The following is a 26,159-nucleotide window of genomic DNA, read 5'->3' on the forward strand; positions in this document are numbered from 1 at the left end:
CTTTACTAATATCCACTCTGTCAGTAAGCTGCGTCAGCGCTGCAGATGTGCTGGCACCGCTGGAACGGCAGCTTTTCTCTTTCCCACCGTACTTTTGTCTTCAACCGTGTCAGACCTGGAGTTAGGTGCTGTTTTTCTGGCCGGGCGCTACAGCAGGAGGCCAGCACTGAGCAGAGCCAAGGAGGGGGAAGCAGCGTGTCCGCACCCGGCCCTGGGTTGCGTTGCGTGATGGATCGTGCACGACTTGGTGCAGAGATGCCCAAACCGCTGCTGGCACGGGGAGCTGCCTCTCAGCTCCGTGGGGAGATGCCAAGATTATGGTGTGGACATCCAGGACCGATTACACTTGAAAGTAGCTCTGCCTTTTCTCTTGTAACTCTGCTCACTTCCACTCAAAGTTTCCTGGCTCTGGTTTGAAGCTGCCTGCTGCAGTAAATGGTTTTCATGGACTGCATTTTCTGAGAGGCCCTTGAGAAGTTTCCAGCAGGTGTCAAGACCAGTAGCAGCTGCAGAGGTTATGTCGTTAGGTGAAACTTGTGGTTTTGCTTCCCTTTCCCTGTATCTCACCACTGGGAATTTGAGGGAAGAAGTGGCCAGGTGTTCACCGTCGCTGGTGTGGCACCTGGTAAATGCACTGTGCTGAGGGTCCCTCTTAAAGGCTGGCGCCTTTGCAGCCGGATGGAAGAAGGTCTCAGCTCTGTGGTGGGAAAGGTGAGTCTGAGGTGAGGCCCTGAGAGCCTGGATGGAGCTGGGGCTTCTTTAGCACCTCTGAACTAGGAGGCTTTAGTATGGCGAAAGCTTATAGAAGGAGTGATTTGAATTATTGTTAGAATGAATTTGTTTCTGTATGAAGGCGTGCATACAAACTGCTTGTAAATCCCTGCTGTCCGTAGCGCTGTTTCTCTGGGGAAGATTTGATTACAAGCTGACTATAAGTTATTAGCTTTCCAGTAAGTCTAAATGAATGTTACAGGCTATAAACTGACTATATAAGCTACAATCTCTCATGCAACACTTAATGATGGTTGCGGTAATGTTTATATCTTTCCCAAGGACAGGAGAAAATTTCTTACTGTGTCACTGATTGCAATAGCCTGATATCCCAGTTTCATGTCTGGAGTCAAACTGGCAATGGGTGGGGCGGATTTTGGGGGTTTTTTTTTTAACCCCTCTCTTCCTTTGTGTACGTGGTGTCTGATTTGCCCTGTTCCGCTGCTACGCGGAGTCACGTTTGGATCTGCCATCCCCCTGTTTTGCAGTAGCAGCCTTCAGAAGTCCGACTGCAACGTCCCCGGCCGCATCGAGCGCTCGGACGTATTCCCAGAGCCGAGAAATAAGCATTTAGGCTCTAGCCTAGCCAAGCGTGTGCTTACCTTTGTTCGGGCACACAGGCAACGGTGTCAGCACAAATAATTATTGTGCCTGCATGTTTACGTGTATCTCGCAGATTTTCCAACCTAGGGACAGTCATGGTTAGTTGGGATCTTCAGGAGGTAAAAAAAAAAAAATAGTCTGAGACCATACATGACCTCTAGGCTTGCTTGTGGGGTCCTAAAATTTCTCCTGAAGTATCACTATCATGCAAAGAATTACTTTTCATTTCTCTGTTAGGCACGGCAGGTGTTTGCTTTTAATTAAAGGCCTCGGAGACCATGGAGGCTGTGACAGTGCTAGTGAGCCCAGGAGGTCTCCTGAAAAGGCAGGGGCGGAGGGGCAGTGCCCGAAGCGCACCGGGTGTCGACGTCGTGCTGCTTCCCGCGGAAGAGCCGCGGAGCAAAGCAGCCGGCCTGGGGCCGGGAGCCGGGACGGCCCCGGGCGCCCGCGGGGGCCGGAGCGGGCCGAGGCGGCGCGGCAGCGCTCCCGCGACGCCCTCGCAGCCGAGGCTCCGCTCTGAAGCGTTCGCTCAGGTGACGGGTAAATTACCGCCTCTAACAAAGTTTCTTTCCCTTTTCCTACTTTTTATTTTTTTGTTTTTGAAATGCACTAAGTAACTAGTTTCTGTTTGGGCACAGACAGCCGTGTGTGCGTCTGCACAGCATACGTATGTGGGGGCATGTACGTGTATATGTTAAAAAAAAAAAAAAAAAAAACAAATAAATAAAGATAACTGAGACCTGGAAACACGCCGTGCCAGGACGCGTGCGAGTGAGCTGGCCGAAAGCTCGCCAGGAGGGCGGCAGGCAGCTCAGGGAGCTTGAGACCGTCCTGAACTGCATTTCCATGTGGTTAGCCCTCGAAACGCTATCACACGGGTCACGTTTTAACGTCACCGGTTTGAAAGAAAATCCAAATACGTTTTGCAGCTTCATAAATCCTACTTGAAATTAGCTCGAAGCTCTTGTTGAGGAGCAGACGTGTTAGGCCAAAGTGAATTGACCTGAAGCTCGGCGGCACGCTGCGATTAGTTGTCCCTGTGATCGGGCTTGGATGGAAGAAGGAACAGCTTGTGATCACAGCCGAGGAGGAGGAGGAGAGGACTGCAGGGCGAGTCCTTCCCCTGTTCAGCCAGTAGATGTCACGTTTGGTTTCGGCTGGCATCGCGTTTGGTACCGGCGCGGCATCCCGCGTGCTGCGGGCGCGCGGCTGGACGCTGCTACCCGGGAGCCCGCGGGAGAAGCACAAGAAATAGCTACGGGCCGTGCAGAGGTGTCCCTCGGGTGGAACATGTAGCACTTTCTGCAGCGTGATTTTATATTAGTTTAAGTGTTAGCTGAGATGTTGGTTTATTGGCTCGAAGCAAACCTTGTACAGGACATGAGTCAACTTGCTGGACAGCACTGCCAGCGCATCCAGTTTTTACATGCTGGCCACTTCCTATAGCCCTTGTGAAGCCAGAGCTATTGGGAGAGGTTGTGAAAGCCTTGTCCCCAAGTCCACCACCATGGGAACAGCGGGTACGAGACCTTCTGTTCTGGCAGTAAAACTCCCTAAAGCAGGGTCCTCATCGGCCTACTTCAGGGGGTTTATTTATTAATGATGTTCGTCCTTGATCAGCTTCAGCACCGCTCTGCACTTAAGCTCCTCTTCAGCCGCATAGCCCAGCCGTTGTGTTACAGTTGAAGTTAGCCTTCTTTCCCCAAAACCAGAGTCCTGGGATCTTCCCTCCAGCAAGCTCGCATTTGTCACTGCTTGGGGCCCTGACCTTCGTTCTGGAGCTCTGGGCTCCAACCCAGCCTTTGCTTTGCAGTCCTGGCTGCCTCTTTCTCGTCTGATCAGTAGTTCTCTCTGCTTATTTTGCCACGTGAGGATAACCTACCATATCAAAGTTCACCTCAGTAGTGCAGGTGGGGACACAGATTATAACCTGCTGTGATTTGCAGGTTCTGTATTTGGCTCCAAGCAGTATCAGTACCTGGAATCACTCTTCAGGAAGACCTGGTGAAGGCCTTGGTCTGTGCTCTTTAGCATCAGTCTGTGAGTTATGGCCAGGCAGTATCTTAAAACCACCGCGCAGACTAAACCCACAAGGTAGCAGTACAACTGGAAAGATTTAAGGTGCTATAGAAAGTCCCAAATGAAGAACAGGATCCAAATCTCAGTGGCTTGAGGATGATGGTGTTCATAAGCAGAGGCAGAGGGAATTCCTGGCTGCATAGCCAGAGGGAGATATCAAAGAAATAAGCCAAGTTTTTATTTTGCTTAGAGGTAAGCCATGTGAAGAAAGAGAGACTTCTGTTAGGACTTGATATGAAGCTGGCAGTATATGAAATGCAGAATGGTAGAAGGGAACACCAGTGGAGTCTCTTGGAGCCTTTAAGTTGTCTGAAAGAGCAAAGGACCCTCAGAAAGCCAAGGGAGGCTTGATTCGAGAAGCAGAACAAGCTCTCCAGAAGAAGAGAGGAAGATTATTTTATTAAAGCTGTTATGAAAGTCAGGGAGAACAGGGATGGAAGTCTGGTTCTGGTACTTGAACAGGAAGAATCTTCAGTGGGACTAAGGCTATAGAAAATGTGTTCACCTCTAAAAGCAGTTTTGGCCAAAACTTTTTAGGAAAGGGCTTTTCTAGATGTTGAAATGCATTCCTTTTATCTTCTGAAATGCTATAAATCAGCCACCTACCCCGTATGCTCAAAAATGCACAAAGCTTCAAAACAAAAAGGTTTGATTTGGAGGTACCAAAGAATTTTGTTTTGCTTTTAACCAAGCTTTGAACTTCTGTTTTTTTGCAAAGTCGCTTTGGCTCGTGCATGTCAGGAGCAGGGGACTGAGACAGGTAAGGCTGATGATGGGTCATGAGCTTTCTTAGCATGTAGGCAGGTAGTCCGGAGATTGCAACAGGAGGGGAGGCTGGGGTGGACTGGAGACTGATGGGCACCAGCTGATGGGAGCTGTTAGACTGAGAGGAAGGTTGTGGCAGGTGTCACCAGAGGCGAGGAGGGACAACTCCAGCAGCAGGACCAGAAGAGAGTGGAAAGACATGTTTCCTTTCGCATAAGCAAATAAGGAATAGAAAATGCTTTCTCTTTCTGAAAGTCATTCATAAAATATATATCCTGTAATAAAACAGAGCACAGTAAGAGGTAGCATTTTTCATAAATTCTGTATCTCCCAGTATTTTACAGTTAAACATGTTGGTTTGCTTATGTTTTATACCTGTCATGCATTTTAAAGATAGAAAGGTCTGGAGCTGAACTGCCAGAACAGGAAGCATTTGTAAATCTCTGACTTTATCTTATTTTTTCCCTAAGCATTTATAGCTGCCATTATAAAGTGCAAGGCACCCTGATCATCGCTTATACTGAACTCCTTTCACGTTAAGTTAAAGTGCATATGCACTGCCAACACGGGGTGGAGACAGTAAAGATGTTGCATTTGCAAACCATCTAATGCCAAGGAAATTAGCAGATATGAAGATGGGGGGAACATAAACAGACCATGCAAGGAAATGATTCCTTAAGTACCCTGTCTGCGTGTCTACTAAAGCTGTCAGTATTGCTGGTGCTGTGCCTGCACTGTTCCTACTGTTTGTCTCTGTATGACAAGCCCGCACAAACACTAACCCAAGACTCTGAAACTCCATCTGTGGTTCGTAGTCAGCCGGTATCATTAGGGAGAGAATGTAGTTGTTCACTTTATTGCCATTGCTCGAAATCAGTGGGTTGTGTTTGCACTCATTATAATTTAAATTTGCAATGCACGTTCCTGATTTCTTATGTTACTTTGGAAACCATATATTGGCAACTGGAGTGAAACAATTCTTTTAGAGTTTTTCTTTTTCTTTTTCTAAGTTTCTAAGGGATAAATGACTGAGTAATCTGTAAAGCACTGTGGGAAGATCTCCTATGAATGGTAGATGTGTTTCTCTAATAGGTATCAATTTGGGAACTGTTTTAGCAGTGTTTCAGCACATTTCTGTTCAGGACAGCACTTTAGCATTTGCTGAAATCCTACTGAGTGCAGGGGGGATGTAGCATGAATTTAACAGTAAGCAGCTGAAGGATTTTTTTTCCCTATTTGCTTGTTTGTTTTTTATGAATCAGTTCCATGCTGTCTTTAATACCATTTTTGACCTTATGCTAGTAGAGAGTCAGTAGATAATATTTTTGAATGTGCTGCCTGGAGGAATTCAAATGATGCCTGCAAATAGCTGCACAAGAGATGCTAATGATGGCCAAAAGGCTCTTGGACTGCGAGGGGCTCTTGCTGCAGGAGAGTAGTGCATTTGCTCTCCAGCAGTCAGGACCTGCAGCGGTGACTGATGATGTTTGTTTCTCTTCCTGATCCAGTCTTGTATTCATTACGAAACAAATAATTACCAGAATTAGGCTTGCAACTTGATGATTCTTATCTATAAGGAAATAACAACTTTTAATACCATCTGCTAAAGTATCTTCTTTAATGCTGTTGGGCTGCTATCCCCATATTTTGCTGTATGTCAGCAAAAACATGATGCCTGCTTATGGTTTGGTCAGTATGTATTAGTTGAGCCCCTACCAATTAAATTAAAAACTAGTTCTTGTTTAGAAACACAGGAAAAGGCATCAGTGCCATTATATATAGAAATGCAGTACCTCCTTGTGCATCAAGAAGCTCCTGGAGAGCTGTAATCCAGGCCATGCTGCTCGGTGTTTCTATAAATCCAGAGCAAAAGCCTTTAGGGCTCAGTGGTCATGATGGTGGCTGGAGTTGTTGCGAGGGTTTTGCAAACTGCTGCGTGCCTTGTTCTGCTGACATTCAGGGTTGTTCCTGTTTGTCATGGTTAAGCTTTACATGTAGGAAGGAGGAGAGAAACAGTGTGTATTCTGTACATCTCAGCTGCGTAGTTTATGAGCCTGTTAGAGATGCCTCAGTTGTGTTGGAGTCTACCCCCTTCCTATGCCAGCGTAGGACCTGCCCAAACCAGTCCCAAGTTGCTTCAGCAAGTCCTGCCTGCAGGCAGGCTTGGGTCTAGAGGTGCTTTCAGTGGGGAAGGAAGCATGGTCCCATCACCCCTTAGGGAACCTATATACTACTCCTCATATTCGGAGTGCATCATGTTCTGGTTTCTCCCACTTTTTCTATGAAACGTTCAACCATGGAGTATTTATTTCCTGGTCAGACTTTTGGTGGGGTTTGGGGTGAGTAAAGCAGCTAGTCCCCATGGTGAGCCTTGTTCTGTGAAAGTCTCAACTTTGCACCACTGGAAACAACTAGGAGTGAAGGAAGTCTACCTAGAACAACATCCAACCCAATGCAGGAATAAACACAATCAAAACATAAACCAAGATAAAATACAATAGAATTTCTGAATTAACAATTCAGCATTTTTAATTGAATTTTTTTGGTGGGCTCTTCCCACTTTCTCCTATAGAATGAATAGTTTCCTCCTCATGTAAGAAGCTGTAGAAGCTAGCCCTCACTAGCAGGGTGCCTGACATAGTGCTTGGCTGAAGATGTGAAATGCAAAATTGTGGAGCTGTGCTGGCATGGCCATGTGAGTATTTATTCCTGGGACCCTGAGACCTGATGGTGAGAGAAGGGGAAATGCTCCAACAGACAGCAGTGGCCCTCACGTTCTGCCAGAGTTTGAAAGTGCTTTGCCATATCTTGTCCCACCTAAAAGACACACTGGGAATGATGTTTAGAGCTGCTACTCACAGAGGACCTTGAAAAATGCAGTCTGTTGTGCTTCGTTAATTAATCACAGTCAAATACTCAGATCAATATTGCCTGAGAGCTACTGTTGCATCTCCCTGAATTCCTCTTCCAGGCTTTCATAGGAGTTAATATGTTGCAAATTTTAACTACAGATGTTTTACAGTGATAGGGGATAGAGCAGTGCACTTTCTTAAAAAGCCTGCCAAGATAATAAATGCTTCCCTGGAGAAGAGCTCGCATTGTGCGTGTAGGATGGTCCACTGGCTGCTGATCTGGTTGAGATTAAGTAGAGATGCAGCAAGTACACTAAAACAGCTCAGTGGCAGGGGGGGAGGGAAGAGAATAGCTTCTTGAAATTAAAGACTCAAGTATGAAAAACTGCTGTTCCTGAGGAGTAAGGGGAGACTTCTGCAGTATCTCTACCTTTCAGAAGAGCTTCTGATTTCAGATTAAAACAACAGCTCAGCATGGTCTGGTAGGACTGGGACATCCCAATATTCAGCATAAATCTAGATGAACTTGGGCAGAGAATTGGGTGCTGATTTTCCTTTTCCTGTGAGGAGTGAGTTAAATAAAATCCTGAACAACTGCTTTGTGCCTGTGAGCACAATTACCCGTAACTGTGGTCTGCACACTGAGACCCATTCGCTTTGATGGAGCAGCACTAGCAAATGCAGCAGGATGTGGAATTGCTCTCCTAGTGCCAGGCAACCCTTTTCCCCTCCTCCCCCCGAGCTGTGGAAGAATACACAGGGGTTTTTTAGCAGTGTAGCCTTCAAACACAAATATTTGATCTATTTATGTTCTTGCCTCATGCATTGACAATCTCAAATGAGCAAAATTGTATTTTGTGTTCCTCTCCTTACCCTGTCCCCACCCTCCCTCCACACACAGCCACAGACTTCTCTCTTTTGCACATGCATCATATTCAGAAGGTTTTAAAAAAATTAATGTTTTGTTAGCAGTAAAAAGGAAAACAAACAATATACTCCACGTTAAGCTATGTCGTGTATCCTTTTCCTGGCAGAGCCCCGAGCGTCACAGTTACTAGGAATCCAGCAGTGCAAGTAGATAGGGGAGGGATCAATTAAAACTAGTACATGTTGATGGAGCTCTAAACCTGATTTCGGATTGCCTTAACAGACACACAGACTATCCTGGCATTAAGCCCTCCTCCCTCGGGACCTGCTGGAGCCCTGTCTCTCGGCAAGGTTGCCCTTTCCAGGGCTGCGCTGCCTGAGTTTGTACCTGTGCGAGCTGCTTGCTGGAACGGAGCGGCCGGCCTGCGGGGACATGGAGCACCCACGTGCCAGGGTGCAAATCAGGAGGGTCCCTTCCACACTGTGGATCTCAGTCCCATTAAACGGCAATATCAGCGCGGTCAGTTTGTCATGGCTATGTCCAGTTAGCAAAAGACTGGCAAGGCTTGATCATAGAGCCAACAGAAGGCAGAGGTATGTCCGTTTGTCCCAAATTGTTTTCACAAATCTTTGAATGCTGCAAAAGCTGATGAGTCGGAGAGGAAGGTCACTTCTGCTGTGCTCTTAAAGGGCAAGTGGTATGAGCCAGGCAACTGTTTCTCATATGCAGAACAAAACAAGGGGATTTCATTCTGAAGGAAGATCAGGTTGAAGGGACTGTAGGAAGAAAACTAGATAGAAGATGGAGTTTGAGCTGGTAGCTCCAACAGATGCGCGGTGGGTTGTGTGGCTGAGGAGTCTCTATAACCTTTTCCAAGCAAGACCAGGGCTGGGAGCTACAGAACTAACCCTTAATAATATAGGTGCTTAACTGCAAGCCAAGTGCTGCATCCCGCTTTTCAGGTCACACTGGGCCAAGTACTACTGCAAAGTCTTGTTCATCATCTCTTTATTATTACAAGGGAGATTCTTTGCTGAACAGCATCTCCTGCTAGCAACGGTGTAGCTGGATGATGGCACCACCTGTGTTCTTCAGGCACTTATCTTGAGTTGGAACAAAAGCTGTTGGGGATAGGTGAGATCTGCAAGCCCAAGTAAACTGTACATGTGTCTAATCACTCTTGTTCCCTCAAAGGTGACATATACTTCTTGAATATGCTAAAACACTATTCAGCTTTCTCAGTACTTCTAAAGTTCTCAAGTTAAGAACTTAATGTTGTGTTGTTAAATTTTCAACATTTCCATTCACACCAGAAAGCTCTTCTGCTAGCATGGATTTAGAATAACGCAGCACTTCATGAGACCTCATTATTTCACGAAAGGTGACTGTGTTGTTCAAGTGCCCGTATTGTGGCAGGCGTCTAATTATGGATCCTTTTTGCAGACCCCCAGAGATGCCATTATGTCCATCTGCAGTAGCACAGGCAGGATTATCATTTGCATTCAGCATGAGCTCTTCTCCATTATTTCCACTGCACCTAAACAAGAGAAACAAATCTTATCAACCGCTGATTTTCTTTTTATTTATCTTGCATTTCATTTTTCAGAACAGCAGTTTTGCTTTGCTTCATTTCCTCCTGAGTGCTGTTGTTTGCTGCTCCAGCACCAAGCTGTCTGCTCTGATCTGGCCTGATTGCCTGTGCAGCTTCCTTGGTCAGCCCGGCAAAGCTGTTCTCCCTGAAAGAGCTTTTCATCCTTTCAAAGAAAAACGTGGCCTGAAGGGGTGACACACCCGAAGGTGAAAGCTTTCTCAATAATCACAACAAAATTGGCATGTGTTCAAAGCAAGGCACCCAGAACCACCTTTGTGTTCTGCTTTTACGTTTTTGCAAAGGAAACACTATTATTTATTTCTGAGCCCCGAACTTTATGCCTGGGTCCCAGGCAAGCAGGTAAAAGCTGGGAGTCTGAGATGGGCGAATCTTGTGGCTGGCCTGCACACGGGAACACTCTTCTAGGCTTTGGTTCTTGTCCAACAGAAGGTTATTCTCTTTGCCACATACAAGCAGAAAGTACTTTACATTGCAGTTATTTGGCTTGTGAATTATTCAGAATTATTTCCACGTTTTCCATCTGAAAGAAGACGGGCCCGGAACGGAAACACCGTGCATGGAAGAGCAGCCATACGCCGATGTGTGCGCTGGGTGCGGTGACGGTGCTCAGCAGCCATGGGCACCATGTGCGGGGTTTCCCCATGAAATGGCCTCTGATAGCAGCTTCTAGCTCTGTCTTAGGCTCAGAGCATCCCAGGCCCCCACGGTGAGTCTGGGGGCACTTTGTGACCCACACCATTAGCACACCAGGCTGTCTTCATCCTTGTCCTGCACGTTAACACGACTGTTCTAAATACTGCAGGTATTTTCCCTTTTATTACTTTTCCTTTCTCCCTTTTCACGCTTTCCCTCTTTTCCCCTCTTCTCGCTACCTTTCCAATGATTGAAGTTCTCGTATTTCTGGAGCAATATGTCTCCCCACCCCATCTCTGTTTATACCTGTGGATAGGAATAGTTTTAAGCAGAAAATAGTTAAATACAGTCTGTGTTTCAGCTCAAGCTCCCAGTTCCTAACGGGGAGGGGCTGAGTGGGTGCCACTATGATGGGCACCCCTTTGACGGAGCAGCGATGAAGGGAAACACAAGCAGGTAGACCAAGCCTTCCCATGAAGGGAAGGGAACCCGTGTCCTGGGTTTTTCTTTACGTTTCATAATTATTTCCACTGGCAAAATCCCCGTAGAGGGTGAAGAGAAGGACAGAGCTGTGAGTCTGGGGAGCTGGAAGGGCCTCATCTGCCCTTGGTTTTCTCTAGTGGCAAGTTGTTTTTCAGCGCCTGCAGGCCCTGGAGAGTGTTTGGCACAGAGGAGACCATCGGAGCCTGCCAGCTTGTCCATGCGGAGCTGGTCATCTCCTTTCAGGGTCCCACAGAGTTCCCCAGCTTGGTGGGGCACCAGTGGAGAGTGTGGTCCATACCCTAAGGTCCATTACTGTCTCAGCACGCTCATGTTTCACACCTGTGTAGACAGGAACATTTCAGAGCCACAGAGGGAACGGAGCAGTCTGCAGCAGTTTCAAGGGGACAAAGGAAATTCTAAGGCAAAATCTTTGTTAAACTAGCCTTTGTGGAGGTTTTCCGCTGTTTTGTTTTGAAGTTTCACTCTTCATTTTTCCCAGCTCTCCGCAGTTTCTCTGTGGAGACCTGGCTGCTACAGGTGGGAGCGTAGACAGAGACAGGGCATGAGAGACAGTTGGTCCCTGCTGCATCTATCAGGACAGAAGCTGGTCATTAGAAACATTTCCTACAAATCCAACAGAGACAAACTCTTTCCAGTTGCCCCGTGTGACAGGACAAGAGGCAATGGGCAGAAATTGAAGCACAGGAAGTTCGGCCTGAACGTGAGGAGGAATGTCTTCACTGTGAGAATGACGGAGCACTGGACCAGGTTGCCCAGAGAGGTGGTGGAGTCTCCTTCTCTGGAGATCTTCAAGGCCTGCCTGGATGCAACCCTGTCTACCATGCTCTAGGTGACCCTGCTGAGCGGGGAGGTTGGACTAGCTGATCTCCAGAGGTCCCTTCCAACCTTACTGATTCCATGATTCTATGATTAAAACTCATTTCAGTTCAATCCTAACTTTCCTTCAGGAAAGCAGAGCGATGTTGCATTGTTTGGATGACAAGTTTAGAAGAAGGATCATAAAGCAGAAATGAAAAGCTGCTCAGTAGAAAATCGATTTGCAGCGTGCTGGGGTGATCTCTTTTGCGTCTGAAACGCATTTGGTCTTAAGACAGCTCTGCAGGGCGTTTGGCTGGTGGCCCGGCGGAGGTGGCAATGTCATTTTTGCTGTTACACGCAGATTGCTTGTTGTGGGACGCTCCAGAAGCCAGAAGGACAATTTGCATGTGAAGGTGGCACTCTGATTTGTGGCTTTAAGTCAAAGGAAAGTCCACCGTGGTGAATTCAGTTAAGCTTTTGTCTTATGTCAGGGAAATCATGCTTAGGTTTTTCATATTTATTGAAGATGAAGAATATAGTAACAGTGAAATGCTCCTATGTCCAAAATGCAGTGTCAGATGTTCCTTCCTCCTCTGTAGTTGTTGTGCATGTTTGTACATATATACATATATATGGATGCGTTCAGCTAAATAATGTACCTAAAGCTGTAAATTCTGCACATCTACAGGGTCGACAAAGGTGGCCTATAGCCATTCCCCTCTGGGAAGTGGGAGAAGAGAAGATGTGCCGGTGGCAGCAGTCCCTGGAAATACCGTTCTGTACTTCCAGCTTTGGGGTGCCGGTTCACGTTAGCTGTGCTAAGCACGGCAGTCGTCAGCACGTCCTTCTATGCAGCTCTCCTATCTCCGTTTTAGCCAACTAGGTCATGAAAAGTTAGTGCCGTGGGCTGCTCCGTTCCTCCAGGCTGGCTCCATTAGTGGCTCCCCTCGCCTGGGCCAGGGATGTCCCGAAGCACCAGCTAATGGCAAAGGCAAAGCGTTGTCAGGGATCCTTCAAAAACATGGACGGGCAAATAATTCCAAAATGCGCTTTTGGAGGAAGTCTTGTGACCAGATGACTCAAAATGAAAGGAGGAGAGAGAGACAGCAAATTAAAATCAAAATTTTCCAAAAATCTTGATTTCCAAAAGTTCCAAAACTCACCATCTGATCATTCTATATTGTTTTTTTCTTTCTTTCTTTCTTTTCTTTTTTTTTTTCTGCTTTTGTTTTGGTTTTGTATTTCCTGCAGGCAAAGCATATGCTCCGGAGTTTTACTATGACACTTACAACCCACTATGGCAGAACAGGCCCCGTGTTTACTCCTACAGTCTCCAGTGGACCCAGATGAACCCCGACGCCGTGGACCGCATCCTCGCGTACCGCCTAGGGATTCGGCAGGTGAGGGGGCTGTCGGTTCGAACAAGGAGTGCTCTGACCCCTGCGAGAGCCGCCTGGCCTTTTGGCTTGCTCTTCTGTTTGTTTATTTATTTTTTCCCAATATGCACATTTCTAGCACCCGCTGTGCCGGACACAGTAGGGCAACTGTGCAGGAGAAACTTGCAGGGAAATTTAACTTTTTCTGTCTCTCTATGTATCCATGTATCTTTTATCATATCTTCCACATAAATAGATAACTATAGTGAGAGATACAGCTTTCCTACAGAAGCATGTTGTGATCCTTGTGAACTGAGAAACCGCCCTTAGCCACGTTAAAGCCCATCATGCTTGTGTCGTCACAGGGTTGGCTTTGAACTTTCAAAGATTTGCTGCCGTTAAAAAAAGCGCAGTACCACCCCGCTTGCAGAGTAGTCGACAGTAATTTACCGTTTAACAATTTTTAAAGAAACATGCTATCCATCTTCTTTTAACTCAATTGCTCCGTGGCTTGAGTTTTAATAGTTAATTAAAATGAAAGAAGCAGCCTGTGCATTGCATAAACTCTGATTAAAAGGCACCCCGTCTCCTTATTCCCCTTCACAGGGCAGAGGGAAGGTTTGTTTGCATTTATACACGCATCTGTGTCTACACAAAATCTCAGAGGTGGGTTCCGAAGGGAGAAGCTTTTTATGCCGTGCTGCTTTTTTATGACCCTGTCTCAATTCTGTGCGTGCTGAACAGTACAGAAGTACCCGGGACTGACACTGGCACTGTGGTTTTCGGTGCTCCTGGGCTTTCCAAAGGAAAAATGCATGATTTGAAAATACTTCTCTTCGGTCCGAACGCTCCTCGGAGGAACGTTTCGCTGCTCTGGGCTCCTGCCGTTGCCGCCGCCGCGGTCCCGTGCGTGATGCTGCGGGCGCCGCCGGCCCCGGCTGCGCGCCCCGGCTTCCCGCTGCACCTCCGGTCCCCGAGCCGGAGCGGAAAGCCGGGACGCTTTTGCCGCCCTCCTCGCGAGGGGCTGTTTGGTGGTGGTTTACCCCCTCCTGCTGAGTTTGCCTCGCTTTTAAAAGAACCCCCTAACCACTTGGTTTGGAGCCGGCACGTTTGGTTTTCGGGAACACGGATCAGGGGCGAGGCTGGTCCTTGGAGACGCATCTATGTGTTTTTTAAAAACTTAGAGCGCAGAAAGTACTTTGTCCCACAGACCTGGGTGAGCTTTGCAAGCTGCAAAACGAATGCATGGTTTGAGCGTTGCTTTTTACTCCTTATTGAACGGGGTTTTTGGTTGGTGTCTGTTTGCGGGTAGCTGGAGCTGAGGATGCTGATGGGGACGTTTCCAGGGATACCTGCACACCGGTAGGCTGGCGACGAGGGTGCTGCTGCAACGCACGAGTATCCGGCGTTTGAGTTTTGTCTCTGCCTGAATCTAATCTAAAGTGAAAATTAGAGACTTTTATTAAATGATTATGCAATGGTTCGCATCATTAGGCACAAATCAGCCCTGTTGTTCTCTAGTACCTAAGAAGAATTATTAAATTAAAAAAAAATGCTAAGTAAAAGAATATATAATGAAATTATTTGTATTTGCATTAGGATTTTTAGCTTCTTTTCCCATTTCATTTAATTTACTTTTAATTATCTATTTTGGGTGCTTTAAATTAGTAGCTCCTTTTCTCTAGTGTCATTGACAGCATTTGTCAGCGACTGTTCATTTAGTCCGTCTGATGCTACTTTTAAAAGCAGCCTGATTTAGAAACTGGTGAGCTATGCAGCCACGCTCTTTCATTAGGGCAGTAATTCCCCCTGAAACAAGGGTGATAATTAAAATTCTTAGTTTCTTTGACACGTGCTGGCACTTGTTGTCGGCAGATTGCCCTTTGAAATGTTTGTGTTTAGATAATTTATTTGACTTGGCAATGTATTTTTTGATGTTGCTTTTGTTGTTTGTTTGGGTTTTTTTCCCTGCTAATATGTTTGGAGGAGAAATGATCCAAAATAAACTCCTGTACCTTTGGGCTACAAACTCCAGTTCTCATACAAGGGAGAAGCCTTGGGGTTGCTGTAGGTTGACCAAATTCGGAATTTTAAATAATATAATAAATTATACACATGGGTTTTCTCTCTGTCTGCTGTTACAAAAGGTTAAAAAATCCCACACGTTGCTGCTTTGAGAAGCGGCACCGGGAGGCAGCTGCGCGGAGGACGGAGGGACTGCTAAAGGCCGGCAGAGCCTGGTAACAGAATACAGCAGACTACGTGGATTTTTTATTTTATTAAAGACAAATTGTGCTGCTGGGAATTATTAGATTGTACAGCATTGTCATGACAGGCAAATATCTCAGCTGGCCGAAACCCCGGGAGGTTGTAGGGTTAAAGATGAGCTCTCCGCCGTGACCGGCTCAGAGCCCTGGAAAGTTTTGCTGGCAACAAACTGCGGGAACGAAATTGAGACGTAACGCGCCGCGAAAGGGGATGGCGGAGGGAAGGCAAGGCTGCTGGGGCCGAGGACGTGGCGCTGGGCAGGGCTGTCCGAACCGAATCGCGGGGGCTGCTGAGCCGCCGGGGCGGCGACAGGAGAAATGTATTTTAGGGGTGAAACTACTCAAGTAAAGTGAATTGGGACTCTGTAAGAATCACTGACTTTCGCTGAGATAATTTTGGAGCTCTTTTTCCCGCTCCTTTCTTCCTTTCTAAAGCTACAAGCTGCCCGCGCGAGACACAACGGGTTAGCAGAAGTCTGTTCAGCAAGCGTGTCCCGGTTGCGTGCCGGGACGTGACGGCTGCTTCCTCCTGCGAGAGTCAGGAAGGGGCTGGAGTTATTTAGAGCACTTTACTTTTTGCTTAAGCCCAAGAATTTCCCATGTTGTCTTTTGAGGCTTCATTCTGGGCTTAACGTTAGTTTTCAACAAGCACAGGCTCTTGCCCGAGTTTCTGGCTGGCGCAGCGTGCGGGCGGTGGCTTCCTGCCGCTGGGTTTTAATCGGCTTTGAGGGTTTTGAGCTGCGGGATCTGTCAAGCCTCGCTGTGACGGAGCACTGTGCTCCCCTTCAGGTGAGCAGCATCGCCTAACTAGGTTAGGAAACGAGGTGCTAACGGCATGAGCAGAGAGCTTCCTCGGTGAGCTGGTGCACGAGCTGTTGTTGCTGTTCCTTCTCGCTGACGGTGCGTGGAGGACTCAGGTCTGGCTCCGCTGACCAGGAGAGGACCCAACTCCACAATACGCACTTAGCTGCCAGCCCCTCCAAAGAGGTTTTAAGGTTTTTGGTCTTCTCTGGAAATTCATGGCTGGTTTGCTTAGAAAAGAATGTGTTTAGATGATGAAAGATTAAAAAAAAAAAAATCAAGAGACTTGGTCTCACTCATCATTCTTGTAAGAGCCAAACTAGACCGTTTTGGCAAGATAAAGGGGACTTGAAGTGGTTGGTCGCTTCCCCGGAAGGAGGAAGGTCCTTGAGTACCGCGGAGTTGGTCTAAGGCTGGTCCTGCTGCCACCTTTGGCAGTCTCAGAGATTGGCTGAGAAATACTGCACTGGGTGAAATAGCTGCTGCTTTTTGGCCACCAGAGCTAAAGTAAGCAAAGATTAGAGCATTTCTTTTGCTACCATTAGTTCTCCTGTATATTCTCCAAATTTAGGGAGCACATAGGAAGCAAAAAACTATCCTTGTATTTCTGGACATGTGTACACATGTCTGCTATCCTAGATCCACGTGCCAAAAAGGGAAGGAAACCATCCAGTTTTTCCTCATTTTTCATGAGCGTTTTCCAGGCTGGTATCGAGAGGAGAATATATTCATGACTCAGGAGCAGCAAATCATTCTAGTACTGTGGGAGCATCAGGAATGGTGTTTCTACTGATGAGAGGGAAATTGAAATTAAAATTTGAGCAGAAAAATCAAAAAGAGGTAGAAGGTGAGGAGATGCCTATTTATGATTGCCAGTCTTGTATGACATGGCTAGTTGGAACTTGGGGATAGAGTCAGAGAAGGGCAAAATCAAGAGGAATAGTCACTTGTCAGCAAAGAGGTAAGACAACACATTTCGTGTCTAAAAATGCAGATTTGAGTGAAGAGGAAATGAAGTTAATTCATCTTAGCAACTGAGACTTAATCATGGGGAGATGGAAGAGATGAAAAATAAATAAACCACATGATTAATTAAAATCTTGCGTTTACCATTTAACTGGAAGAAAGTTGTAGTCAAGAGATAGGAGTTGGGAAAATGGTCTCATTTTACTGTTTTTAAACATATTCGAAGAAACCAAACCTCTAGCCACATGTGTGCATGAAACGAGGTAAGATTTTCCTCTTTATTCTCAATCCAGGCAAATTAAGAATCACAGAACTGGCTTTAATTTAAGTGAATTGCAGTAGATTACAGTTGCAATCACGTATCCCCTCAGTGGAGTTAAAATAAAGATGGATATTTTACCTCCAGAATGATTTAGTAGATAAGAAAGCAAGACACAGAAGAAACTTGTTCAGCATTTTCAATAGCGGTTAAAGAAACATTGCGAGAAACAGGTACTGCAAACACTAGAAATGTTCACTGAGAAAAATAGGGGAATGGGGAAGCCAGGAAAGTCAAAGTGGGAGAGGGAAAATGCTGTAAGTGAAAGGAGAGGAATCGCGTAGAAGACAGAAAAATGGGTCCATTTTTGCCTATAGAGTGCGAGTGGAAATGGGTGAATGGAAATGAAATATTTACTGTTTTTAAACTGAAAATCACGTGTGAGAAATTTTCTTACTTTACCACACTCCAGACCCCTGGCTGATTGGTATTAATTGTGCGGACATCCCAGCTGTGAGGATCGTGGTGCTAGCACAAGACTGAAGCTCCGGCGAGGAAAGAGACAGTTGCAAGTTGGATGTTTTCTTTTGTTTTGCTATAGAAAATGTGCAATAGGTGTATATCAAACATACATATTAAATTGCATTCATAGCCATTCAGAAATGAGTACTTGTATCTGCAGTAATTAATTTTGAGGGAGAAAAAAGGTGAAAGAATTGGAAAGGCTAATTCAAATGTACTTTGGAGTATTTCTAGTATTGTTTTTCTGAAAAATTTTAAGCATTCTTCAACAGCGATAACAGTAATAAGCCACCCTAAAGACTTCTTCACAGCATGGATGTCCTTTTGGAAGCCTAAATAAGGCATTGCTTTTCTCTTGTTACGTCTGCACTTGTAAAACAACAGAAATAGATGGTTTGACAAAAAAAGTTGAGTATAATACACACAGTCACATGTCCTATTGATTTTTTTTTTAAGTGTGATACTTTGAAGTAGGGAAGTAATGATTCCATTTTACAATTTTCAGCTTGGAATATTGATACCCCTTATGGTTATTTTTTGTGAGACAGTCTCAAATTGCCTTTTTAAAATGGTTGTGTATACCGAACTTCAGAAACATTCAGAAAATGCTTATGCTTATTTCTGAAAAAAAGCATTAAACTGACAACATCTTCTGCTTGTTATAGGCACACTATTGCTTCATTAATCATTCAGATGTCAAGAAATTCTGATCTGAAAGTTACACACATAAATACCAGGTTTTATGCAGTATCTGAAGTATCTATGTTACTTCAGATACTCCTGCCTTTAACCAAACATCCAGCGTAACCTGCTGCTTTCATTGCACGCTTCACGTCAAGAGCACGTGCTGTCATCCAGCACTCCCAGAACTAAATCCCACACTGTAACTTCAGCCTGCACGTAATAGTTGCACTTAATTTTCATTCATTCTGTCTCAGCAGAAAAATCTGCAATATGAATTGATGACTGCTGCCAAATAGAGTGCATCAGTCAAACCTCAGGAAAGGTGCAGGGGAAAATGGAGTGAATTGAAGAGCAATTTAGTGAGAGAAATGACTAAAGCCAGAGGAATTTATTTTAGTAAACAAGTTATTTGCCTCTGACTTTGTTCAAACACTTGTTGTAGGGTTGAGACCCACCCCTGCGTGGTCTGGCTGTGCCTCCGCGGAGGTGTAGCGCTGGGGGGCTGTGGAAGAGCAGCCAGAGCCGGCGGCGACGGTGGCTGCGTTGCGCGCGTTATCGTCACGGTCTGAGCCGGGACGTGGTTTTTCCTAAGTTATTGATCCAGGCGTGGGCACCCCTGCAATGTTAGTGTAGCTCTTGGTGAAAAGCGGCTGCCTGTATAATATGAGCGGCTAAAGAGCAAGAAAGATGGGATGTGTGTGTCCCTGACTGCTCTTTCATCCCCTTGCTATCTAGCTGTCTGACAAATGCAAACAGCAAGGTCTTCTTGGTTTTAATGTTGAGCAAATCTAGGTTTAAAATGAAAAATATAAGTGCCTAAATATATTTTTCATTACCCTGCAACTTTTATATAAATTCATATAATGTAAGAATAATTGAAAAAAGATCTATAAATGACCGCAATCGTTTTGTTGTTAGCATGGGTTTCATGTGATGTCATTTGGTTTTTCGGAAATATTAAAGGGTTTGCAAAAAATAAAAATAAATAAAACAACAGCAAAATAAGGCAACAAAACTTCAAAAATTGAAGGTGTGCATAAAAATCATGGCACTAAATTATAGCAAATATCCTTGGGTAAATGCAAAAGTAAGAGTTGTGTGTCTTGCATGCAGGACACTTTTCAGCATAATAAAGTACAGTATATGTAAGTGCAGCTGGAACTCAAATATTAGAAGAAGTGAGTGTTACAGGAAGCCTGGTGGAAGCATCCTCTGCAGTGAAGATAGCTATCTTTGCAAGCGAAGGTGGTTGTCTGGGCTTGCTTCAGAGCAGAACTGATCCTTGAGAAACATAATTAAATTGCGTATTGTGTTGCGGTTGCTCTATTAAAATGTGTTTGTATGTCCGAGTAAAACTGACCGGTAGCGGCAGCGGCTCGGGGCGTAGGTCCGTTACGGCAGGAGCTCGTGTGGGGCCCTGGCGGGTGGCGGGCGCTCGCATCGGGAGGTCCTTAACTACGGTTGCCTGTTACTCAGGCAGACGTGATGGCTCTGTGCTGAAGGAGACGGAGGCGAAAATGAAACCCGGGAGGAAAACGTGGTGGGCTTCTGGAGAGGGGAGCGGTGGGCAAGGCGCCGCGGCTCGGGGGCGGCAGTGGTTTCCACCAAACTCAAACCAGAACGCCGTGTTTCACCGCACAGTGCTTCACTCTGAAAAAAAGCCCAGTTGTTTCTTTTGTTGACCCAGCATTGAGCATTTTCTGTGTTTTGTAACAAACGGAAGTGCTGTTGTGTTGTGAGGAAAGCCGTCGCTTCCTCGGTGTGTCTTCTCCAAAGTGCTGGTGGGGGTCCTGGCAATCACGGTGATGCAGGGTGAGCCCCAACCCTGGGAGCTCTTTAGACCAGAGGTGGACTCCTGCCTCCATCGGTTCCTGTGTAGATGTTGGTCTCCTTTATTTAAAAACTTGAATACTCACTGAAGTAAGGATTTTTGCACACCTATCCTGAATCCCAGGTGACTGCTAAAGGCTTAGGAATTTGGTGCTGGGTACAGTCTGTCATCAGAAATTCTGCTCTCATGGGAACAATGTACATAATTTCAGGAAAGAATTTTTGTAAAAAATATGTTTTGTCTCTATGCATCCAGCTGAGGCCAGGAAGGATATCTTGGATATCTTTAGATAAATAAAATGTGTAAATTTTAATTGCTGTTGGGAGAAAGGTGATTACCCTTTTTAAAAATTCAATCCTTAAACACAGATTCCCTCAAGTCGCTAAGTGAGGGAAGGGTGCAATTATCTGAAAACATATTAGCCAGCATAGACTAAATAAGCACTTTCTTCAAATAATGTGTATTACAGAAAATCTAAATTGCTGGGATGAGAGTGGTTTGTCCCTAAAGACAACTGTTCCATCCATTCTTTTGTTTTTAGAGAATTCTTTATCCTCTGAGACAGACATATATTTTAATTGAATCCAAACCATATTGCCACTCAATAGGCAAATCAGTACTGTACCGTAACGCATCTGTGTTTTTGAGCTTATTTAAAACAACACTTTTACATTTTGAGAACTTCATTAAAAATCTGGTGGCTATTTACTTTCCTCTCATGTGCAGTAATTGTCTTAAGTGCTTAAGAAATTCTTTTTTGAAGCATTCATATCTGACAGTCGAGCTATGATTTTGGGGCAAAAATTCATTCTGAGAAACATCCACAAAATCAGCATGTTAACTTTTGATGGAAATGCACGCTGGCATCATGCACTTGTCGTATTGCATTATTACTCCCTGATAAATTTATGCAGAGACTCCTGAAGGTTGCTTGAAATGCGGCCGTGTTTTTCCAGTTCGTTTACCAAGACAACGCAGCTTGTTTACATTATTGACGAAGTATCGAGGCTCCAGTGCGCTGTGCTTTAAAAGGCTTGGCGTGGTCCTCCTGACTGCGGCTACGTTCGTTAATTTGTCACTCTCTAATTAGTTTGTGTGGAAGAAAGAATGGCTGTTCGTAAATAGCTTTTAGAAATCACACGGAAGGCAATTAGTTCACTACTACCGAGGATGCACCATGAGTCACTAGATTTATCCAGAGAAAGTTGTCGCCTTCTGGGAAGCACACCGAAGTCATCGTCACTGAAATGTGGCATGTGTCTTGGGGTGGTTTCTTAATGATGGAAAAATCGCTGTTGTTTCGACATAAAATGTTTAATTTAGGCAGAGGAGCTAAATCTTTGTATCAGGTTGATAACAGTATCTCTTGTTGCTCCGATAAAAGCAGTGGTCTACGTCGCGGCGTGCCTCGAAGCGCATGTCTGAGCCAGAGCAGTTTTCCTGGTATGCAAACTGCAAATGTGATGCATCACTGAGAAGGAGCTTGAAAAACTTCTCTAAAACTATCCCTAACATGGATTAAAAATTGAAAAACTTTTTTTGTCAATGCATTATAAAGCAAAAGAGCAGAAAACCTGCCCTACTTGGGTTGAGAAGAGTGCAGGTTTTGTTTAATCCCTGAGACATAAGTGAATGAATTTGGGAAGCAGCCAATTCTGAAGTCTTAAAATGGATTATCTTGATTTATGTCACATTTTAGCCTTACTTTAAAGAGTAACAAAAAAATATTTACTTGGATGCAGTGTCACTACATTCAAGGTTGTGACTGATGTGAATCCGTAGATCTGAGAAGTCCACGTTGTGACCTTTACTAAAAGCAAAATAATACAGCTCTTTTTAGTCCATAGGTGTTTCCACTGTTTTGATTGGACTGTGAAATTGTCCCTGTACTTGAAGGACTCATAATGATACATCTTTTAAATAAGAGCAACATGGTGAGATTTGCTAATGACTCCACCACACAAGATGCCTTCACCCATGTCGTGGGGGCAGAGCAGTGTCCATTTAAGACTGAAGTACAAGAAATGAAAAAGAGTCTGAATTTATTCTGCTTAGGCAGGAAGAAATTACTTAAACTCTGAATCTGGCAAGGGCAACAGGACAATTCTTCACACAGCTTTAAACCCTTTCTCATTGAGGTGAGTGCTCAGAGCCTTTAGAGCCTTCTCTTGAAAGATGACCGTGCTACATCTCTTGAAAGATAACCCATGCTACATAAGCTTAAATACCCTTTTTTGCAAGGTTGGTTGACCCCAGGAGAAGAGGGCTATCAGCAGGGCTTGCTGTGACCGCATGTGCAGTCTGGAGGTTCTGGGAATCTTTCTCATGCAGCTGTGATCCTGGGTTGGTTTTTCTCACCATTTCTGGGATGAGGATAGCCCATAACTGTTCGGCAGCGTGATTTACCTGGTCCCCGTTTGGATATACAAGACAGCATTGTTTCTTTCCGCTGCCTGCTTCCTCACCTGCATGGTGCTGGGTTCAGTTTCCAGCTCAAGTCCCACAGCAGAGTCAGACAGTGATGGTGACACTGTGATACTTGTCACTCCCAGTAGAGGAGACACCACAAACTGCTTTTCTTCTGCATCCATGTGTGAAGTCCTGGGCCTTGACTGGCACTCCTGCGCTCTGTGAGGTGTAGATGTCGCTCACCATGGCTAACGCCTCCATCACTACCCCTGCTGCTTTTTTAGTAATTATTTTCCCTGTAACAGATGGAGCTTCAGCTACGACCTCTCCAGCAAGATGCAGAGCCAGAGCTCTTGCAGAAGTGAAATGAAGCCAGATTTCACCTCTGTCAAAGCAAGGCTGAACTCGCTGTGATGGTATCAGTCATGCACCTTCTGACCGTGCCTGCTAGAAGAATGGGTTTGCGTGTGTCAGGGCAAATACATAAAAACATAAGAAAAAAATCCTGAAAATCCTCTAGCGCTCTTATAATGAGACAAATGGCTCACACGTAACTTTACTGGCAGCATGTTACATCAGGTGCAGTGCAAATTCTCACATCTTGCGTAGAAGAGGAAATCAGCTGGAGCAGCAGAATGGAGTTTGTGCGTGTATGCGGTACTTGGGTTGTTGTGTGCTTATTTCCTATGCTTTATTTTCATTACAGTCTAGCTTTATTTTGCCTCAAAGAATTCCAGAAGCATTTATGCAAAGACTTTTTGAAAGTCAGTGAGACTCTGCAGGCACCAATAAACCGGTGGAGAGAATGCGAGAGCCATCTCCTGTGTTCACACTGGCCCGAGGGATTGAGACTCTGTTCCCCTGAGACACAGCAGGGCTGGATTTCAAGCCAGACATTGGCGTGGTGAGACCTAAGATGGTTAGGACTTCCGGAATGATGATAACACTGAAGATAATCACTGTGCTTTTGGGAGATCAGGGCTGCACGTTACAGCCTTGGATTCATTTTTATCACTAAGTTGCAAAGGAAGAAAGATGATTCTTTTCTAAATGGTTTTCACACTGGTCTTGTTAGTAACTCAAATTGAAGAAGCATTTCCAGAGCAAGTAATGTCCACACTTTTGTCCAAACTATGGATAGCCTTTCAAAGAGCTCCAAAATGATAAAGAAAACAGTAGGTAGGAGGAAACAGTTGGTATTAAGCATCGCTGTGGTAATCAGAAAACATAAACTATACTGTTCAAGTGAGCTTTAGCCCTGCATGTGAGCTGGAACAGGCTTCTTTGTGCAAGGTCACAGAGAAGAAAGTGTCGCTGGGGGTGTTGTGAAAGGATTTGGGAGCAAATGACTACCAAGTCGGTGGAGAATGCAGTCAGCTTCAGATGCAGCCTGCCATGCGTAGGTCCCTTTTGGCACTCTGAGCAGAGTTAGCAGATCAGTACGACACTTTGTGTTTAGCTGTCGTTAATGGCAGAATGAGAGGTGCTTTTTTGGTTTAAGTTGTGGAGTGAGGTTGCATTCAAAATAATCAACAATAAAATTGAAATGTGTGACACAGACAGAACACCTATTTTATATTGCGGTGTAACTCAGGAGACTATAAATCCTCCTGCATGTACCGTTTATGGAAAAAAGCGGTGTAGAGAGTATGGAAAGTTTCATTTCTCAGGGTTGCCATTCTGCTTGGCCTGTTATTACTAACTGTCTTGCTCAGCGCTCACATCGATGAAGGAGCACAACCTTGTCTGTCTGTGCTCGTGGTGTCTGTGTAGATGTGGTCACCTTCTACTTGCATCTGAAGGTGCTGAGGTCTGCCAAGATGTTGTCTGCACATAAGAAATGTTTTTCAATCTCATTAATAGCTCTTTGAGAATATTCCAATGTTAATATATTTCAGCTTTGGGCTTGGCTTCAGCTTTATTGACCCAGATTGTTCCAAATTTTTGTATTTCAAAGCATCCTTGTACTTGTCCCCTGGTGAGTTGTTGAAGGTGGCCAGCACTCCAGTAGCTGGTTTCATTAAATGTTCAGTCATAAAGTGGAGTTCAGTCACAGGAGGGAGTCTGAAGCTCACGAAATAAATTAGCAAGCTCGTACGGCACATCACATGTCAGAATATGAAAGTAAGTGAATTCAGGGGCTTGTACTAAAAGGCCATCAAGCCCTTTATGTTGAGTTTCCTTGACATTTCTTAATATGTTTTCAAAGTGCATCCAGGTGGTCCCAAATGTCACTCAGTTTCTAGACTCCTAGAAGTATCATCCACCTGGAGCAGACTCACAGCTCCCACAGAGGAGTTTTGGACCCTGCCTTCAAGCTCTTGCTTCACTGAGCACATGCTCAGGTTTGCCTGGGTGCCTGTAAATATTTCTGTGCTTTTCGGTAACAGCTCTCAAGTGGCTGTTGGCAGTGGCCTTATCTGCAACTCCCAGTGCAGGTGCAGGTGGAGTGCCAGGCAATATTAGATTACTACAGGATTACTACAGGTGCAGTCTGGCCATCCCGTGGAGGTCTTTCCCTTACAAAGTTTTGACTAAGGACAAATCCAGGTGAAGCTTTTTTTCTAAATGACAGCTGATTTTGTGTTCTGACCATGAGATTTGGAGCTGCGTCCTGCTTCATTGCAATGCCAAGGGAGGCCAGCGTAGCCTGTGCCCTCACTAGCCAGCACCCGCCCGTGGTGGCCCCCAGCTTGCTGGGGACGAGGACCACAGCCCAGCAGTGCACGGCAGCACCCCAGCCCCACAGCCGCGAAAAGGAGCGGGTTCACGTTACAGAAACTGCTGCCTACAGAGAGACAACTGGTATCTGTAAACTAGAAAGTAATTTGTTGGCAGAAGGATTCAATTCCCAACCTTCCCTTCGTGTTGCATACATGGTTAGTAATGGGTGAAGTTTGCTATAAAGAAAAAAGGAACTAGAGAGAAATTTTATTGCCTTTCTGATTAAAGAAAGCCATACCTACTTAAAATGCAGTTTCCTCTTTGTCTCCATGTGTAAGGTTGTTAAAAGTACAGAAACAAGAGTACAGACCTTCCAGCCATGAAATACTCTAAATTATGGTGTTCCAAAAAAGTGGGTGGAAATGCAGTAACTCAGATTTTAAAAGATTTTTAAATCATTCTTTTCTATTAAAAAAAAAAAGTAAAAAGGAAGAGGCGGTGTATTTCATCTTGCAGTTAACAAACTGCACGTATCTGCATGGTATTTTGCTTTTATTCTGACAAAAATGATATCTACCTTTTCCTGGGTTAGCATTTCCTGCGCTGCTTTTAAAACTTTAGGTATAGTATATATTTAAAGAAGATTTGATCGTTAGATCATCTAGTTTTCAGCTTTTGCATGCTAGCTTTTCTTAAATTGCTCCCATTTCTTTTTTTCTAAATAGCTGGCAGTAAATTTGGACTGTGGACAGATGTTTGTGGCATTTGAACCACTCATCCATTAGCTTGTAAGCCGTAAAACCTGCTTTTATCGTAGTCTGCATCTTTGGACTCTGAGCTCATAATTACTAAAGACTCTGGGACTTTTGGTTTCTTTTTAAAAAAAAGAGGACAA

General features: G+C 45.0%; 1 protein-coding gene across 2 annotated transcripts in view; it reads left to right on the plus strand.

Moving 5' to 3' along the window:
* The window catches only part of MDGA2 (MAM domain containing glycosylphosphatidylinositol anchor 2), a 349,837-nt gene that overhangs the window by 292,722 nt on the left and 30,956 nt on the right, over nt 1-26,159 (plus strand). For both annotated transcript variants that reach the window (XR_009958631.1, XM_062577836.1), the window contains exon 10: nt 12,737-12,885. Coding sequence is in view for 1 of the 2 variants with exons in the window: in XM_062577836.1 (XP_062433820.1) it covers nt 12,737-12,885 (149 nt within the window). In the remaining variant the exon portion in view is untranslated. The remainder of the gene's footprint in view (nt 1-12,736; nt 12,886-26,159) is intronic.

This window comes from Rhea pennata, chromosome 5 (genome assembly GCF_028389875.1).
Source record: "Rhea pennata isolate bPtePen1 chromosome 5, bPtePen1.pri, whole genome shotgun sequence".
Taxonomy (NCBI): Eukaryota; Metazoa; Chordata; class Aves; order Rheiformes; family Rheidae; genus Rhea; species Rhea pennata.